At 38.1% G+C, this 20,075-nt stretch overlaps 1 protein-coding gene across 2 annotated transcripts in view; it reads right to left on the bottom strand.

Moving 5' to 3' along the window:
• Nucleotides 1-20,075, bottom strand: part of KMT2E (lysine methyltransferase 2E (inactive)) — a 122,007-nt gene that overhangs the window by 90,266 nt on the left and 11,666 nt on the right. For both annotated transcript variants that reach the window (XM_050925279.1, XM_050925270.1), the window contains exon 2: nt 11,616-11,800. In XM_050925279.1, the coding sequence (XP_050781236.1) occupies nt 11,616-11,686 (71 nt within the window). In that variant the 5' untranslated portion in view covers nt 11,687-11,800. The remainder of the gene's footprint in view (nt 1-11,615; nt 11,801-20,075) is intronic.

Below are 20,075 nucleotides of genomic sequence, written 5' to 3'. Positions count from 1 at the left end.
TTCAGTAATGTTAAAGTTTATTACAGAAGCTTTCCTTTGTTAGATACCGTTATTGTGAGCCACAAAAATAAAAATGTCCAGTTCTTAAATGTGAGATAATTCAGTGAAAGATACTGATATTAACATATACTTAATCAAAAGTCCTTAAGAGCCTAATCACCAAAATTTCCTGCTCTACCTTACAATATATACCCTGGAGGTGGCAGTCTGTGCATTCCACACAATCAATTTGGAGTCCAAAGAGTAACTGGGCTTCGCAAGGTATTTGAAGTGCTCTTTTTTAATTCAGACAATAAATCCCACTTTCTGTAAGTGTTGGCTATTTATTGTAGTTCTTTAGGGATAATTGGTGGACTTGGCTCCCATAATGAGACTGTCCTGATAACAAGCATCCATATAATCACATAACTACCAGAAGCCTGCATCCCAAGAAAGGGGAAAAAAACCATAGGCAGGAGTTGTAGACCAAGCTGGATGAGCAAGCATCTCAGAGAGGTGATTAAGAAAAAGCAGAAAACCTACAAGGAGTGGAAGATGGGTGGGATTAGCAAGGAAAGCTACCTTAGTGAGGTCAGAATACGTAGGGATAAAGTGAGAAAGGCCAAAAGCCATGTAGAGTTGGACCCTGCAAAGGGAATTAAAACCAATATTTAAAGGTTCTATAGCCATATAAATAAGAAGAAAACAAAGAAAGAAGTAGTGGGACCGCTAAACACTGAGGATGGAACAGAGGTTAAGGATAACCTAGGCATGGCCCAATATCTAAATAAATACTTTGCCTCAGTCTTTAATAAGGCTAATGAGGAGCTTAGGGATAATGGAAGGATGACAAATGGGAATGAGGATATGGAGGTAGATATTACCACATCTGAGGTAGAAGCCAAACTTGAACAGCTTAATGGGACAAAATCAGAGGGCCCAGATAATCTTCATCCAAGAATATTAAAGGAATTGGCACATGAAATTGCAAGCCCATAGCAAGAATTTTTAATGAATCGGTAAACTCAGGGGTTGTACCGTACCACTGGAGAATTGCTAACATAGTTCCTATCTTTAAGAAAGGGGGAAAAAAGTGATCCGAGTAACTATAGGCCTGTTAGTTTGACATCTGTAGTATCTAGGATCTTGGAAAAAAAAATGAAGGAGAAAGTAGTTAAGGACATTGAGGTCAATGGTAATAGGGCCAAATTACAACATGATTTTACAAAAAGTAGATCGTGCCAAACCAACCTGATCTCCTTCTTTGAGAAGGTGACAGATTATTTAGACAAAGGAAATACAGTAGATCTAATTTACCTCGATTTCAGTAAGGCATTTGATATGGTTCCACATGGGGAATTATTAGTTAAATTGGAAAAGATGGGGATCAATATGAAAATTGAAAGGTGGATAAGGAACTGGTTAAAGGGGAGACTACAACGGGTCGTACTGAAGGGTGAACTGTCAGGCTGGAAGGAGGTTACTAGTGGAGTTCCTCAAGGATCAGTTCTGGGACCAATCAAATTTAACCTTTTTATTACTGATCTTGGCACAAAAAGTGGGAATGTGCTAATAAAGTTTGCGGATGACACAAAGCTGGGAGGTATTGCTAACTCAGAGAAGGACCAGGATATCATACAGGACAATCTGGATGAACGTGTAAACTGGAGTAATAGTAATAGGATGAAATTTAATAGTGAAAACTGCAAGGTCATGCATTTAGGGATTAATAATAAGAATTTTAGTTATAAATTGGGGACACATCAGTTGGAAGCAACAGAGGAGGAGAAGGACCTTGGAGTATTGGTTGATCACATGATGACTATGAGCCGCCAATGTCATATGGCCGTTAAAAAAGCTAATACCTCTCCTGTTGCATCCTAAAACTGTATTTCCAGTAAAGATAAGGAGGTGTTAGTACCGTTATATAAGGCACTGGTGAGACCTCATCTGGAATACTGTGTGCAGTTCTGGTCTCCCATGTTTAAGAAGGATGAATTCAAACTGGAATAGGTACAGAGAAGGGCTACTAGGATGAACCGAGGAATGGAAAACCTGTCTGAAAGGAGACTCAAAGAGCTTGGCTTGTTTAGCCTAACCAAAAGAAGGTTGAGGGGGGATATGCTTGCTCTTTATAAATATATTAGAGGGATTAATACTAGGGAGGGAGAGGAATTATTTAAGCTTAGTACCAATGTAGACACAAGAACAAATGGGTATAAACTGGACACTAGGAAGTTTAGACTTGAAATTAGACGAAGATTTCTAACCATTAGAGGAGTGAAGTTCTGGAACAGCCTTCCAAGGGGAGTAGTGGGGGCAAAAGACATATCTGGCTTTAAGACTAAGTTTGATAAGTTTATGGAAGGGATGGTATGATGGAATAGCTTAATTTTAGCAATTGATGTTTGATTATCAGCAGGTAAGTATGCCCAGTGGTCTGTGATGGGGTGTTAGATGGGATGGGATCTGAGTTACTGCAGAGAATTCTTTCCTGAGTGCTGGCTGGTGAGTGTTGCCCACATGCTCAGGGTTTAGCTGATCGCCATATTTGGCGTTGGGAAGGAATTTTCCTCCGGGGTAGATTGGCAGAGGCCCTGGAGGTTTTTCGCCTTCCTCTGCAGCGTGGGGCATGGGTCACTTGCTGGTGGATTCTCTGCAGCTTGAGGTCTTCAAACCACAATTTGAAGACTTCAATAACTCAGATGTAGGTTAGGGGCTTGTTATAGAAGTGGATGGGTAGGGTTCTGTGGCCTGCTTTGTGCAGGAGGTCAGACTAGATGATCATATTGGTCCCTTCTGACCCTAAAGTCTATGAGTGTATGAGTCTATAAGACAGTGGAAAGCAGCAACTTCAAAATAAAAATATGAAAAAGTTAAAAACCAAAGAAAAAGAAATCCAAGGGTTATTGTCATCCATTTTAATACTAGTAACCCAGGTTCAGGCTGTGACTACTCCTATGGATTTAAGTTGGATAACTGAGGTTTGAAGTTCAGCATGTATATAAGTGACTGGAGGATAAGGGACTAAGGGTATGGCTACACTTGACATTTCAAAGCGCTGAAGTGTGAGTGTGGTCGGAGTGCCAGCACTGGGAGAGAGCTCTCCCAGCGCTGCACGTAAACCACATCCCTTACGGGTGTAGCTTGCAGCGCTGGGAGCTGTGCTCCCAGCGCTGCGGCACTGATTACACTGAGGCTTTACAGCGCTGTATCTTGCAGTGCTCAGGGGGGTGTTTTTTCACACCGAGTGCGAAAGTTGCAGCGCTGTAAAGCGCCAGTGTAGCCATGGCCTAAGTTTCGTGTGGGACAGAACAAGAGAGGGTGATACAGGAGTAGGGGGTGGATGCAATGTGCATAGTCAAGAATAACATCAATGAAGAAGTGAGGAAGGAGTGAGCATGTACTTTGTGAAGGTTCAGTTAATTTTTTAAAAAATACTGGATTTCAAGGACTCTTATTGTGGGTATCTTGCAAAAATTTGTTTTCTCAAGAGGAAAAAGGTCAAGAATATATGACTTGGAATTCCTCATTTGTGTTCTTGATATCAAAGATATGCACCTGAGGCACTATATTTAGAAATCTTTTGAACAGGCCCCATTCTGTAGCTTCACAGTACCATGCATCTCTCCTGACCCATCAAGGCAATACTTTAAAAAACCAACCAACCACCACACACAGCATACTCCTGGTGTTTATAAACAATGGAATCATCTTATTTTTACTGTTTACCTCTCTAGTACTTAGGTACATTCAAACTTCACAACTGAAACGTGTTGTAATGTCGTTTGTCTATACACCCGCACAGCATGAGACACAATGTCACAGGGTGGTTGGCCCTTTAAGGAGAGTTGGGCTCAGCCTCAAGTTTCTCATAAGCAACCTCCCAACTGAGATGGTCAAGTAGCTCAGCTGGAAAGGAAAGCTAGATAAAGCAAATGGTCTCCTGGGGAAGGCCCTGGAGCAAGGGGAAAGATTCAAGGAAAAGGGGCTTGCAGAAGGTTGGGTTTGTGTGTGAAACCCTATGTTGAACTGATTTATTGTATTTGCTGAATAAACTGTACCCTGAAGGAAGAGCCTGAAAAGATTGTGACCATCCTGGGATGTGGAAACAGGCCAGCAGCCTACACAGACTTTAACAACAATTAAACAAACCAAAAAAAACCCAACAAATTAGCACTCAGTATTATGGCCTAAATTACAGGTTTTTAATGATCTGAGTGGGATTCTGACCAAATTATTCTTCCCCATGATGTACACAAAACCCCTCTGGTGAGGTCATGTACATGTAAGTGGTCTACAGGGGAGTTGCATCTTACGCAGGGGTTAGGTTCTGAAGTCAGCACGTAAGGCAAAAATTGCATATAGTCAAACGCTTATTGAGCGGAATGGCCCTCAGTACAGGTACAGTATTTAAACTATACCTCTCTAGCCTGCTTCTTACTTGCACATACATATATATCTGCCCCTGGAAATTTCCACTACATGCATCCGACTAAGTGGGTATTCACCCACGAAAGCTCATGCTCCAATTCATCTGTTAAGTCTATAAGGTGCCACAGGACTCTTTGCTGCTTTTACGGATCCAGACTAACATGGCTACCCCTCTGAGTATTTAAACTGTTATTCCCCCCCCACTTTTTTTTTGTATTGCCGAGCGCGTAAGTTAAAAGGCGCCTATGATGCAATTCCGCTGTATCAATAGACAGACTGCTACGTGGTTAGAAACTGTTAAACATTCAGAAGCGTTCAGGCTAGAAAACACGGTCACCAAAACCCAATCTTCCAATGGGTTAAAGGATTTTCTCCTGTTAGAAAACAGTGCTAGATTTTCTCAGCTACATGGGAAAAAAAAATTAAGCCACATTTAAGAGTCTCAGTTCTGGTGCTGGGTCAGAGAACTTGCATATCTAGAACTAGATCACTTGAGAAACTAACACAATTATTATACAGCCTTAAACTACCCCATTTAGCAGCAAACGGTCCTAGTGAAATTAAATAAAAATGATTAGTAAGAAATAAACCAACATACAACAAGGCTGTTAAAGTTATCAGTCAAGATTTCCATAAACTCTGTTTTATGGGCTTATGGCTCAAATTATCTACAATATGAATCATGGTTAAAAGTTTTAACTAAAGATAATCGTTTTCTTCTAAGTGGTTTGAAAAGGGGGTTAAGCGGACAGTTTCTTTCCACGATTGTTTTGACTATTCATTATAAAAAGTTAATCTGAGTGGTTCTCACCCTTAACATCAAAAATAAAGTTTATATGAAAGCTGGGGGCTCAACAGGTTGTTTGGTTTTTTTTAAATTGTGGATGTCAAAATACTGTGACACTCATTAAGACAGGTTTTCAAAGGAGCCTAGGGTAATTAGGATCTCAACTCTTTTAGACTCCTTTGAAAGTCCCAGCCTAAAAGTTTAAGGTCATTTATCATAACATTATAAACTCAAAAGCAGCATTTACTTATAAAAGGGAAAGGGAGGGGAATTATTTGAAAACCACTTGTTCCTACTGTGCCTCAGCAGCTTTGCAAATTTCTGGAAAAACAAGTTTTTATTATAGTATGTACAACAATGTGACAGGTTTTTGCAGTACAATTCATATGAACATTGGTTGGCTAAAATTCAACCCAGATAAGAAAATATGATGTATAACAATGTATTGTGTTTCACACAAAATGTATTGCAAGACTTAAGTTAAAAAATACAAAACAGCTGGTATTGGATGGGCAAAACTAGTTAGAGAACATTGCCTGATCTTTGGCAATTGTTTACTGATTTCTCTCATGGTTTGCAAGGTAGGTATACTACTTTTTATCATGACCTGCACCTGAAAGACCAGATTTCCACATTAGTTATGAATGAGTTTAAAGTAAAAAAAGAAGTCATCTAAAGTGTCAAAGTTTCCTTTTCTTCTAGATGCAGAACTTGCTACAGTGACCCATGTACAGTGACCACTAGGCTAAACTACAGTAAAGCCTTTTATTTGGGGTTAACTCTGAAAGCTATCTACAGAATGTGGAACATGGCAGTGACTTCCCAAGCACTTGACCATGAATATTCAACATTGATACCTGAAACTACACTGACTTCCTGTAAGTCAGCAAGAGCATTTCAGGCCCTTAATATGGCCACTCTATTCAACTGCTCTCTGTCCCTTCATAGCAAGAAAAATTAGGCTAGACTCTTACTATCCCAAGATCCTTTTCCACTAAAGGCACATACTTTAAAAATTCTCTTCTCCTGAATACTCACTTTCAGTCCATCTAGTGTTCTTCATATCAAATTGAAAAAACTGTTTACAATGTCTATTGTACTCTGGATATTAAAGCATGTTGTCTTGCATTTGCACAATTGTGTGTGTCAGATTTTGTAGAGGCACTCAGAGGAACTCAGATATATACCCATAGCACAGATAATGCCTTTTGTTATATAGATTCTCCATTAGTATGGCCTAACAAGGCAGTACCTTTACAGTGCTTAACTATTTCTGAGTACAGGAGGACATGCAGTTTATTTCACCATCAACTGTGATTCCCTTTTAATTTGGGGGGGGGGGAACCCACAACCTTAACATTTAATAGGTTCAAAGTGAATAGTATAATAATTATATTCAACTTTATGAGTACTGTTCTAGTAACTAACTACAACAGTGTTCCTTTTACAGGCCTCAGCCCTCTATTTGGCAGGGTAGGAGAAAAGATGATTAAATTTCCAGGTCTCCTTTTTTAATGAAGATTTTTCTCCTAGTCAAGTTTGCCACCTCTTGTTTTCCCCCATGTTTCAGCATCTTAGGAAGCAGAAACAAGCCCGTCAAGTTACAGGGAACTGGTTTGACTCCTTTCACTTAGGAATAAGCCCAAGGTATATTCAGTAAGGATCTATCTTTGTTATTGATGCAATCAATGTCCAAAGCGTCAGTCTCTAAAAAAAAAGCTGTGTTTGAAAAAAAGGTGGTTATGTCAACCTAAAATTTCCCAGTGGTCCTTTTTTACAATACTAGAATAGTCAACAGTTAAACCCGTTCTCGTGTACCAACTATCACGTATTCCGTTTTTCCCCTTGATTGTAAGTTGACATAATACAAATTAATTATGATGTGCACAAGCTTTCACCCAGTATGATCAAAGAACACTAAATAAAACTACTTTCTATTTCTATATATTCTATAGCTTCTTCTTTCTTGGCTACTTATTTTCCATCTGTTGAACCCTATTTAAGAGCTCAGCAATTGCAAGTCAGAGCTAATCAGTTTTTACATTTGCTTCTTTCAATAAGGGGCATAGGTACTGCCCTTATAGGATGGAAATCCACTAGAGGTTACCTGCCTCATGCTTCTCAGCAGTCCTCTTCTGATAGTGATGGGGAAGACTGTTCCTACATTTTATTTTAAAAACAGAACTTTTTTGTGCATGATCCTGGACAAATCCACAAAACTAAATGAATTTTGAAGTTCAAATTCAAGAATGGCAAATTTTAAGTTATTCCAGATGCCCCACAATGCACTCAGCAAATCAAGAGTTTAAAATCTTGTCCCTGACCCCCCAGAAGCCGTTGCAACCGTGATAATGTTGATGAACTTAACTGCTATCACCAATGAACACGTGAGATCTCATCAGCCCAACTAAAAACAGATACCTAATGCTCCTAGAGTTTGCAGAGCACAAATACAAAAACCAAAACAACAAAAACACAGACAGACAGCTGTTTTCTTTGGCTCTTTGCTTTTTCAAAACCAGGAAAATCTAGAACTCTTTTTCTGCGCTCTGGCTATTGGAAGCCTCTCTGTTTTGAACTCTGGCTCAAGCAAGTCTTGGATTCCCTGTTGTCACTAAAACATCAGGGTAGAATCCTTTGGTTTTCCCGACAAACAGTGGCATGTCAACCAGCCGACAATACTGACTGCATATGCTTGTGCATCTCTTGCCACTTATTCCCATTACAGGGTCTTAAGTATAAAAGGATAGATTACAGATGTCTTCTTAGGCCCAGTCTGCAAAAGCTTTCCAGGTGAAAGCTAGACAACCCATTTCACTCTTCATAGAAATTATGACCAATGCTTGTGTTTTAGGGAGAATTCCCCCCTTGATTCAAGAAATTTTAATGTTAAAGGACTCATGCGAGCCATTTTTCAAGTTTACAATGGCCAATTCATCCATCTTGATAAAACCTAACTCTACTGCCTTTATTTAATAAAATATTACTTTGGAAGTTCTTCAGGAGACCTGAAGCACGAAAGAAAATATGTAAAAACAAATTCTAGTCTATATTTCCAACACCTAAACCATGCAAATATGTTCTTAAACTGTCCAAAAACATGAAAGCTGTATGGTTTCAACATGACAAAATTAAAACTGTGTGTGTAGGAGGGTGGGGGCAAGACTCCTAAGGAAAGAGATTAAGAACATTTAATCTATATTCATTGTGACTGACAATCTATTGGCAAGTTTCAAAATGCAAGATCTTTCAAAAGACTAGAAAGATAAACAACTAACAAGTTATAATTTACAAGTTATAAATTTGCAACTTGTAAATTTGTAAGTTACAAATTTTACTTTCCTATTGGATTCTAAATATAATTTACATTTGACCTAATATTTTTTAAAAACTAAGTGACTAAAGTTTGGCTTTGAAATGAACAGTCTGACGGTCAAAAATGCTGAATAACTAGCATCTCCCATTGACTTCATTTTTTAAAAATAACCATGGCTAAGATTTATAAGCACATATACTATACTGTGCATTACAGAGACCTTCTCTTTCTTTAAGGGGAAGATTCTTTTTTTGTTTTGGGTTACTTCTCTCACCTCCTGCCAAAACCAAAATCAAAACCCGTTGCATTGCTACATACTCTGCTAATGCGAAGAAAAAAGAGGAAACACAAAAATCAACAAATCCTATTCTTAGACATGCTGAGATTATTGGGATGGTCCTGATACTACTACATTGTGTAGATGAAAGAAAAAAAAATTAAGTCATTTGTACTCCATGGAAAACATTTTGTACTGTATTTCATCCCAAAAGAATCCACAAACATCATGGATATGCAGCTACCTTTGGTGTGGAGAGTGGCAACCAGGCGGTCAGCACACCACACAACAGGGACATCTTTTTAATCAGACTGGCGAGAATACAACAAGTTAGATGTCTTCACGTCAGCAAGGCCTGATGAAACACACCCTAGAATACTCAAGGAGCTGACTGTGGAGATCCCTGAATCATCAGCAATTATCTTCGAAAAGTAATGGAAGATGAGAGAGATTCCAGAGGACTTGAAAAGGGTCAAATGTAGTGCCAGTCTATAAAAAGGAGGCGGGGAGGAGGACAACCCGGGGACTTACAGACCAATCAGCTTAACTTCAGTACCCGGAAAGAGAATAGAGCAAATAATTAAGCAATCAATTTGCAAGCACCTAGAAGACAAGGTATAAAGTGACACTCTGCATGAACTTGTCAAGAATAAATCTTGTCAAAATAAACCTATAGCTTTCTTTGACTGGATAACAAGCCTTGCAGATGGGGGAGAAGTGGTGGATGTGATATATCTTGACTTTAGTAAGGCTTTTGATACTGTCTCACACGACCGTCTCAAACAAACTAGGAAAATTCAACCTAGCTGGAGCTACTATAAGACAGACACATAACTGTATGGAAAAATGTTCCCAGAGAGTAATCATCAGTTGTTCACAGTCAAGCTGGAAGGGCATATCGCGAGGGGTCCAACAAGGATCAGTTCTAGGTCTGGTTCTGTTCAATATCTTCATCAATGACTTAGATAAAAGGCATAGAGTACACTTCTAAAGTTTACAGATGATACCAAGTTGGGAGGGGTGGCAAGTGCTTTGGAGGATAGGATTATAATTCAAATGATCTGGACAAACTGAAGAAATGGCCTGAAGTAAATAGGATGAAATTCAATAAGGACAAATGAAAAGTACTCTACTTAGGAAGGAACAATTAGCTGCACACATACAAAATGGGAAATGACTGCCTAGGAAGTAGTGTGGAAAGGGATCTGGGGGTCACAGTGGATCACAAGATAAATAGGAGTCAACAGTGTAATACTGTTGCAAAAAAGACAAAAACATCATTCTGGGATGAATTAGCAGGAGTGTTGTAAGCAAACACAAGTAGTAAGTAATTCTTCCACTCTACTCCACGTTGATTAGTCCTTAACTGAAGTAGCGTGTCCAGTTCTGGGCGCCACATTTCAGGAAAGATGTGAACCAATCAGAGAGCAACGAAATTATTAAAGGTCAAGAAAACATGACCTATGAGGGAAGATTGAAAAAACTGGGTATGGAGAAGAAAAGACTAAGAAGGGACATACTAACCTTTGATGTACTTGAAAAAAGTTGTTACAAGGAGGAAAGAGAAAAAAATGTGTCTCAACTTCTGAGGATAAGACAAGAAGCAATGGGTTTAATTGCAGCAAGGGCAGTTTAGGTTGGACATTTGTAAAAATGTTATGTCAGGGTGGTTAAGCACTGGAATAACTTGCCTAGGGAGGTTGAGGAATCTTCATCATTGAAGATTTTTAAGAGCAGGTTAGACAAACGTGTTAGGGACAGTCAAGATCAGGGGTTCTCAAACTGGGGGTTGGGACCCTTCAGGGGGTTGCGAGGCTACTATACAGGAGTGGGAGTCATGAGCTGTCAGCCTCCACCCCAAACACTGCTTTTTCTCCAGCATTTATAATGGTGTTAAATATATTGAAACATGTTTTTAATTTATAAAGGGGGTTGCACTCAGAGGCTTGCTATGTGAAAGGAGTCATCAGTACAAAAGTTTGAGAACCACTGCTCTAAATAATACTTAGTCTTGCCATCAGTGCGGGGGACTGGACTAGATGACCTCTCAAGGTCCCTTCCAATCCTATGATTCTATGAACATAGGACTCTTAAGAGGAGAGCAATGAGGTCTTCAATGTCTATAAAAGACAGACTGGGCCAGACTTTAGGTATCATCTGATTGACAACCAATAAAGCAAATGGATTTTTGAGCAGTTTATCTACCTCAGAAAGATGAAGGGTCGAGTTGAACCTGTGATTTCTAGGCGCTTGTCTAGTTATTTCACACATATACCTAAACCTTTAAGCTAGCCACTTCAGCTATAAAAAGCAAAAACAATGGATTACCAAATAGAAAGATTAAAATATTGGGAGAGAAATAAATGTAATTCGGATGCATTATAACAAAATTAAGAATATTAACTATAAAAATGTATTTTTTAAAACACTCTTCTGGATTACCAGTATTTCATGGACATAATTCCATGCAACAAAGAAGACATTTGTGACTCTAAACACAACCAAATAGGTTTTATTGCATTCTTTAAGGAAGCCAAAATGATCAAAATGAGAAAAAAATTTAAAGCAGTAAAGCATATTTTATTTAAAACTTTCGCCTTTGATAAACTGAACTGCTGACAAATACTGCTTTTTTTTTTTATTTTAAAGAAAGGAGTACTGATGTGAAGAAAAAATAAAGCTACAGAAGATGAACAAAAATAGCTATTAAAAATTCAAACATTTAAGTAAAAACATTTTGGAAGTCTGCTTAGCTCTATTCAAAAATGCCAATCACAAAAAGAAAAAATAACTAAGTTAGCAGTTTTGTTAAAAATACTTACTCTGAGCCTGCAGCCATTTCCAAATAAGAAGTTTCTGCTGTGTCAACCCCAAACGGGATCACTATGCTCATGACGTTCGTTTCTGATAAATTCGATTACTACGGAGTCCTGTGCATTGGTATCCAAAACACTGGGGCATGCCAGCCACAGTGCTCATTGCAAACATCTAAGTGCATCCACAAACCCTGTATAAAAATAAGAAAAACAATGAAGACAAATCATTTTAAGCAGGTAGTTCCATATTGTTTTAAAATGGCACCCTGTGCTAAGACATCTTATAATAATTTCATTTTGTTATCAGAATGAAGACAAAAAATATTCAGATTATGGCAAACATTATAAAGCTTGAAAAATTTGCTTTAGTTTAGTATATTACCCTATCAGCATGGATTTTTTTTAAACAAACAAACATACATCTTCAGTAGGACAGCTCTCATATAACTTAAAATACTTCTGAAGGAAGCTGTTTTCCCATACTTTCAATCAAAAAATCTGAGGCAAAAATCTAAACATGAACACAGAGAGTATAGGATCAAACCTCAAATTTTAGAATTAAAAAGTAAAGGACTGCATACAAAACAGATTATATAAATGAACAAAACTATCACCACTCTGTTTGAATAACTGTTATTGTTAAAAATAAAATCATTCTGTTCATATAAACACCTCTACCCCAATATAACGCTGTCCTCGGGAGCCAAAACAATCTCACTGCATTATAGGTGAAACCGCGTTACATCGAACTTGCTTTGATCCTCCGGAGTGCGCAGCCCAGCCCAGCCCAGCCTGCCCCCGGGGCACTGCTTTATTGCGTTATATCCGAATTCATGTTAAAAAGGGTCACGTTGTGTCAGGGTAGAGGTGTACAATTATACGTACCACCACAAACACTCAAAATTGGCCATTATTAGAACAGACTGAGTACATCACCAGATAACTTAATGTGGCCACAAATCTCATCTTACCCACTCAATTTTCAACAAATAACCAAACTAAGGAAGAAGAATGTTATTAATGTGGTGGATAACTGATAGGTATCCTAACTCTTCCAAATTCTATGTGATAATTTAAGACTCAGAGAGATCTTTAAAAACAGGACAATGTTATTTTTAATTATTTTCATTGAAGAGCTTTCATATACTTTCAAGTATCAGAGGGGCAGCCATGTTAGTCTGGATCTGTAAAAAGCAACAGAGTTCTGTGGCACTTTACAGACTGGCACATCTGTTAGTCTATAAGGTGCCATAGGACACTGTTACTTCATATAGTCTGATTATAGACATAGTTATGTAACATTTCAGATGGAATAATAAAATGTTAACACATATTAAAATGACTGCTGAACCTTTAGGCTCAATGTTACTACTGTACTCTTGGTTTAGAAGTAAATAATGCGAAACTGAAAAAGTGAAGCTACTCAGTTTTAATGAGGAAGAAGGGAGGTGAGGTAACTCATGAATGCTTAAGGAACAGAGATCAGATTCTTCAGGTGATGAGTTAGACAAGAGTTTTTGACTATTAACAAAATGTCTCCTTGTTATTCAAGTACAACTCTGAATAGTATATATTGTACAAATCTTCCTATGGGTTCTAATTAAAATAAGTTTGCTACATTTTACTCTGGCAAGCACTGAAGAGTCAATATGGCTAACAAGAGTGAGAGAGAATCTATTTTGACTCATACATAACGCAAAGTCTGACCTCCATGACACTGCTCTTCGAACTTTCTCTTCTTCCCCTCTACAGGGGAGCCACAAAAGTACAGAGTATGAGCAAAAGAAGGAATGAACAGAATTATATCACTGTACTGTTCCTACTCCACAGAACTAAAAGTAGTAAGTTAATATGTACTGAGTCAGCAGTAACTTATGCAGCAGTGATTAGCCAAGTGAGGTGAGATCTTAAACTCAAATTGATGGCACTTCTCCATTTATCTGTCTTTATTTTTAGCTATATACTTCAGCACACCTAGCCATGTCTTCCTTACTTCCACACTGAACTACTGCAATGCACCTGTAGACTAGCCTCAAAAATTTGACTGTGCAGAATGCAGATTGCTGAGCAGTGCTTCTGGATGAAGCATATAATCCCTGTGCCCAGTAAATTACATTTGCTTCCAGTTTGTTTAAGAGTGGTTTGAGCTGTTGGTTTTGACCCATAAAGTCATAAAGGTTTGGGGCTCTGGCTATTTTTAAAACCACTTTTCTCCTCATGGGATACCACAACAATTAAGCTCAACTGAGCTACTTAAAACAACTGGCCTTTGATTTGAAGGGAGTGTACTAGTGACCAGGCATTTTCAACAGAATCGAAATCTTAATTTATTGACAAGGATAGTTTCCAAAGAATTTCCCTGAGGTGGACTGGGAAGGACTTCACATTGATGTTGACATAATTAGAATATTTTGTATTTTTAAAAGTGCACATGCTTGGAACATTAGAAGGACACATTTAATAAGCATGAAGAAAAAGTCTAGAGTAGATCATATTAAACTTCCTTATGAGATGAGTAAGGCCTCTGGATATTTTAGCATTCCCAATTCTCGTGTTCTTGTTGGAGAAGATGATGTCTTTTTTAACCCATTAGACAAAATACCAAACATACTAACTGTAGAGAAGTCAGATCACCTACTTCATGGAGATAATTCCTAGTATTTACAGAAGTATAGTAGGTTATGTTTTGTCGGATGCCATGGATACCAAACTGTACTTTATGCAGAGACAACACCTTAGGAACAGTAAGAATTTTTACTTTATTAAAATGAATTTATTGTTCCTGAGAGACCAAGAAAATGAAGTCCTATAACCAAAGAAAAAGTACATCAAACTTTACAGCGATGGATGCACTGCAAATTCGTAAGATAGACAGATAACAGGCAGCAGCAGCAAATTCTCACACTATCTTACTTTTATGCTAGAACATTAAACTGGAGGGACCACCTCTCCAATTGAACTAATTCAATTTCCACTTACTTACCTCCCTTCTGAAACTCAAAAAGAGTGCCAACTCATACCTAACTCGACTGACACAATGATCCGCTCATTTAAACTAGACAGCCATCAAATGGTAACAACATTGGGTTGGGTCTCTGCCAATCTCAGATTGATCTGAACTAGCAACTACAAAATGAAAGGCTTCACATTACCTATGCCCTGAACCAGTCTGACCCCAGGCAGCAATACTGATAAATTAACATTAGAATGTAACTAGGAAAACCTATCCTGAAAAACAGTTTGGGACAGAGAGGTTCAGTGGTAACATTTTAGAGTTGTTATAACCTGGATGTGACTTTGCCTTAACTGTCATTTTCAGTGTTGTTGAGCCAGCCAGTCAAAAAATAAACCTTAAAGATTTGGAAAAGCACATGTCAGCAGAGGCTGAAACAAAAGAGGGGGTGAAAAGGATGTGGAGAAGAACTATGCCACCTGATTCACGTGCTATCATGTCTATTTTCTTGCACAAAGCAACTAAGATTAATTATCCAACAATAAACTCATTGTGTACACAAGCTATCTGGATTGGACTAAGTGACCAATGTCTGGACAATGGTTATAAGAGGAAGTATAAGATGTGGCTGGCAAAACTGAGACTTAAGAAAATAAAAACTACTAACCATAAAATGTTCAATAAAGCAGGTAGATAACAGATTCGTTTTCTGAAGATGTACAAACCTACAGGATTTATGCCAATGTGTGTCCCAAAGTCACAAATGTGACTACCAGTGACTAATGACCTAGGCTGATTTTTGTTGTGATTGTGGCATTAATTCAAGGTGCCCAAATAGTGCAGAAAAGTAACTGGGAGGGTTGCAGGGGGAATATTCAGCAGTGATGTAAACAGAAAAGGCAGTGTGGTTCAAAACCATTAAGTTCAAAATTGCTGTAACAGGGTGCGGAGGGGGACGACACAAGTCAGGTGACATTACACACACACACACAGATATATTTATAGGTCTTTTAGTGGCAAATTAGTCATTTAAATTCTTGGCCCAATTTCAACCACTTTGAATAAAACCAGAAAACTGATGAACTTCAATAAATTTCACTGATTATATAACAGCCAAAGAACTTTCCTTTTAAGAGGAAGACAGATCTACTTATCCACTTTGTATAACTGATCTAAAACTCTTATGTTATACTTTCCACAAAGAGAGATTCTTCAAGATCCCTTCATTATTTACCACCACTATTTAAAATTACAGGACATAGCAACCTTCCTTATTTCAGCAAAGACAGCTGTAGTAGTATTTGAGTGTGGTATGTTCAACTACTCCTCCAGAAGTGTAGCATTCCATCACCAGGGGCTGAATGCACTGCCATTGCAACACCTGCATATCCCCAGCTAGCTCAGGAGAAAAACCTGTGTTGCTTGTGAACAATACTCAAGGAATTCTTCATGTTGTAACAGCCACGGATTGACATTTCTGCCCTTACTCTGGGTAGATACTCAGCATGGGGGAGGGAAGCGGGGAGGGAAAGGTAGGCACTCATCTGTACCAGGCAACTAAACTGGCGCAGGTATGGTTGCACATTTTGTAACATCACATCACGTCTCAAACAGTCATTTCAGACTAGTAAGGGAATCTTGGAGAAGCAGAAGGAGAAATTATTTACACTATGTCCAGATTTAGAAATTTCTTCATCTGTTACACTGTGATATTCCTGATATATCCATCTGATGATTCTTTATGCATCTCTTCAGAGTAGATGCTTGGACTACAGGAACTAACACACAGGATCAAGCCAGTAGTCCAGTGAATGTTTCAGATAAAGGAGAAAGAAACCATGCAGAGGATAACGAATAACCTACCCCTAGGGAAAGCTTTTTCCTAACTCCTGTCAGTTAGTGGCTGGCTTATTCCCTGAAGTAAGGCGGCTTTTTTTTTTCCATTTAAAAAAAAAAAAAAAAAAGTTACCTAGAGTCACAGTGACTGTTCTCAATATTGTGAACATTCTCATCTATTGAGTGTTTAATTTGCTTTGAACCCTAGGAGGATCTCAACTTCAGCATCTTAGAACAATAGGTTCTATGAGTTACCCATAAGAGAGTCATTATGCGTTGTTTTTTTTTTAAAGTGTGGGGAGATGGTGTGATGCTATGTCCTTATATTACTGATGTAATGAAGCGATAGCAAAAAGTAATCTGAACCCTCTTCTCCCACTATCTTTTAACCTGGCACTACTGTAAGTGCTTGAGGCAGCAAGCAAACTGGTCATATCTTCTGAAATTGCATTAAACTTTTCTTTTAAAAACTGTCATTGGTTTAGGACTCAATTTGAATGTCCCATTTGCTTTGATGGGACTTTGGCTGAGTGGGGACTGCAGGCCTGCTTTTTCAGTTGGGCTAATAGTTTTTTCTTCCTCGTGTGTTCCTCTCAGGACCATTAAAAGAGATATGTTCCTGCCCCTCAGAAGGCAAGTGGTGGGAGGAACATCTATGGGGCAGTAAGTCTGAGATACAAGATTTTCTTTTTGGAGGTGGGTGGAGGGAAGGCATTTTCTGGTTTGTGTTCTTATGGCATTTCAATAATGTGCCTTAATTCCCCTCCCACCTTTCAGGTGTCCAGTGCATGGGAAATGCATCTCTGTCATCTTAGATTTTCAATGTAAGTTTTTTTAAATGGTAATGTAGTTAGTGTTCTAAATTTACTTAGATTTTGTTGTATATTAGCAGAAGACAGGTCTGTTTTGATGTTCACTAGATTTATATTGTTACTCTTTTCTAATAAAAATTTAAATATTTTTATTTTGTTGTGTCATATTTATTATGCATGGTGTTTCAAAAGTAGTCCAAGGAGAACCTGCTATACTGGTGAGATTGCAACCTGCGAGGTTTCCAATTCATCTCTGTAGGATGTACCAGTACAAGTGGTGTAAAAACTTGCTCAAGTCAGTGCACTCTATATGTTGCAATACCTGGACTTTCATTTGTATATAAGAATATAAGGCTTTTTGGAGATGGCAGTGATACGTGTTGGTAGTACCAGTGATTTATTTATTTTTTGCCCAGTGTATGGAGACCTTAAAAGGAAGTAAACAGCACAATCACCTCAAACACAAGACTAAAACTGAAAAAATTAAGGAAGTTTATTTTTACATTTTACTTAGTGCATTTAACAGCACTTTGTACAGGCTGTTTCACTGTTTCCCCCGCCTCCGACATAGTTAAACTTCAGAGGGGACTCAATACCTCAAACTAGTATTCTTTGTTTAAAAAAAAAGTTGATTAAAGTTGATGTTCCTCTAAGTGTATAATGAGGTATATCCTACCAATTTTAAGATGACATAAGGCACTCAACTCTAAATAAGAGTTTCCACAGAAGGAAGTTAAACTAATTTAACTATATCAGTTTCTAAATTACCACAATTTTCTCATGTAAGCAAGACCTTAAAAATAGGAATGTTAAGTCTTCTCCTTCCATGTTTTTGTTGCAGGACTCAATGACACAGATATACACTGGGAACTTTCCAACTCTCTCTTTTCATAGATTTTAAGGCCAGAAGGGACTACTAGATGATCCAATCTGACTTCTCATACAACATAGGCCATCAAATTTCAACCATTTACTCCCATGATGAGCCCAATAACTTGTATCTAACTAAACCAAATCTTCCAGAAAGACATCCAGTTTTGATCTGAAGGCTTCAAGAGATGGAGAAAGTACCACCTTCCCTCAGTAGTTTGTTCCATTAGTTAATCACCTTCACTCTTCTAAAAAAAGAGTGTCATTTCAATTTGCCTAGTTTTAACTTCTAGCTACTGATTCTTCTAGTACTTAAAGGGGCTGTAATACTTAAGGATTTTTGCATCATATGTCTTAAATAGAAGTTTAAAGCTTTAAATAGCCTGAATAAAATTCATGTTTCACATCTTTAGCACATCATAAAATTAGTAGTTCTCTATCCAACCAGTTTTCAAGAACAGTTTGCAAGATCTGAATATCTAATGTAAAAATGAAGCAGAAACAGAAAAGCTTTCAAACCTTCTGCTTATTCATACATCATAAAAAAAGAGGGGAAAAAGCCAAATTATTTTCTCCTTTGCAGGTCATTTTAAATAGCAAGTTGGTAGCATTTTCATTTGTCATGTAGATTGAAGACTGGACTTCCAACACTGGGCTTCTAAAACTCAGAGCTGGTAAAGACTTGAGTTGCAGAACAACGTGGTTGGCCTTCGGTTGGAAGAAACTGCATTCTTGGCAAACATAACTGAAATCACATGCAACTGCTACCAGACTCTTTGTAAATCACCACAAATAGATACTGTGATTATGTAACTCATGTCCAAAAAAATCTGAGGATATTTTGCCATAATAAAAAAAAAAGAATGACTTGCACTTGTTATGTTCCAAATGGTGGAACTACATGTAATAAAAAAAGGTCACATTAAAAGGTTCTAAAAGGTTGCGACCACAATTAATATTAACAACAAGAGGGAAGGAACACACAACATAACATAGCAGGAGCAGGCTAGACAACACTTAGATAAGTTAGATGTATACAAGTCAGCAGGAACTGAAAAAATTCACCGCTGGATACTTAAGGAACTGGCTGAAGCAATCTTGGAACTATTCGTGATTATCTTTGAGAGCTCATGGAGGACCAGAATGGAGATGGGCAAACTTAGCATCAGTCCTTAAAAAGAGGAACAAAAAGGACCTGGGAAACCACAGACCTGTCAGCCTAACTTTAATTCCTGGAAAAATACTCGAACAAATTACCAACCAATCAATTTGTAAGCCTTAAAGAATACCAGAGTGATAAGTAATAGCCAACATGGACATGTCAACAACAAATCACACCAATCCAACCTTATTTCTTCTTTGAGAGGGTTTCTAGTCTAGTGGATGGAGAGGGAATCAGTAAAAGTGATACATCTTGATTTCAGTTAGACTTTTAACACAATCCCACATGACGTGCTCAGAAACAAAGTAGGGAAATGTTGCCTAGCTGAAATTATTATAATGTGCATGCATAAGTAGTTGAAAAACTATACTGAAAGAATTATAATCAATGGTTTGCTGTTAAACTGGAGGGATGTATCTAGGGAGTACTGCAGGGTCTATCCTGGGTCTGGAACTATTCAATAGTTTCATTAATCACCTGGAGAACACAGTGGAGATCATGCTTATAAAATCTGTGCACAACACCAAGCTGGGAGGGGTTGCTAGTACCTTGGAGGACAGGATTAGAATTCAAAACAACCTTGACAAATTGAAAACGGGTCAGAAATCAACAAGATTCAACAAAGAAATGTGCAAAGCACTACATTTTGGATGGAAAAAGAGCAAAAGCATAACTACAAACAAGGGAATGACTGGCTAGGTGACAGTACTGCTGAAAAGGATCTGGGGGTTATAGAGGATCAAAAATTGAAAACAATCCAACAATCTGATGTAGCTGTGAAAAAGGCTAATATTCTGGGGTGTATTAACAGCAGTGTGACATGGAAGACACAG

Source organism: Gopherus flavomarginatus, chromosome 1 (assembly GCF_025201925.1).
Source record: "Gopherus flavomarginatus isolate rGopFla2 chromosome 1, rGopFla2.mat.asm, whole genome shotgun sequence".
NCBI lineage: Eukaryota > Metazoa > Chordata > Testudines > Testudinidae > Gopherus > Gopherus flavomarginatus.
This window is presented reverse-complemented; position numbering and strand designations above follow the sequence as displayed.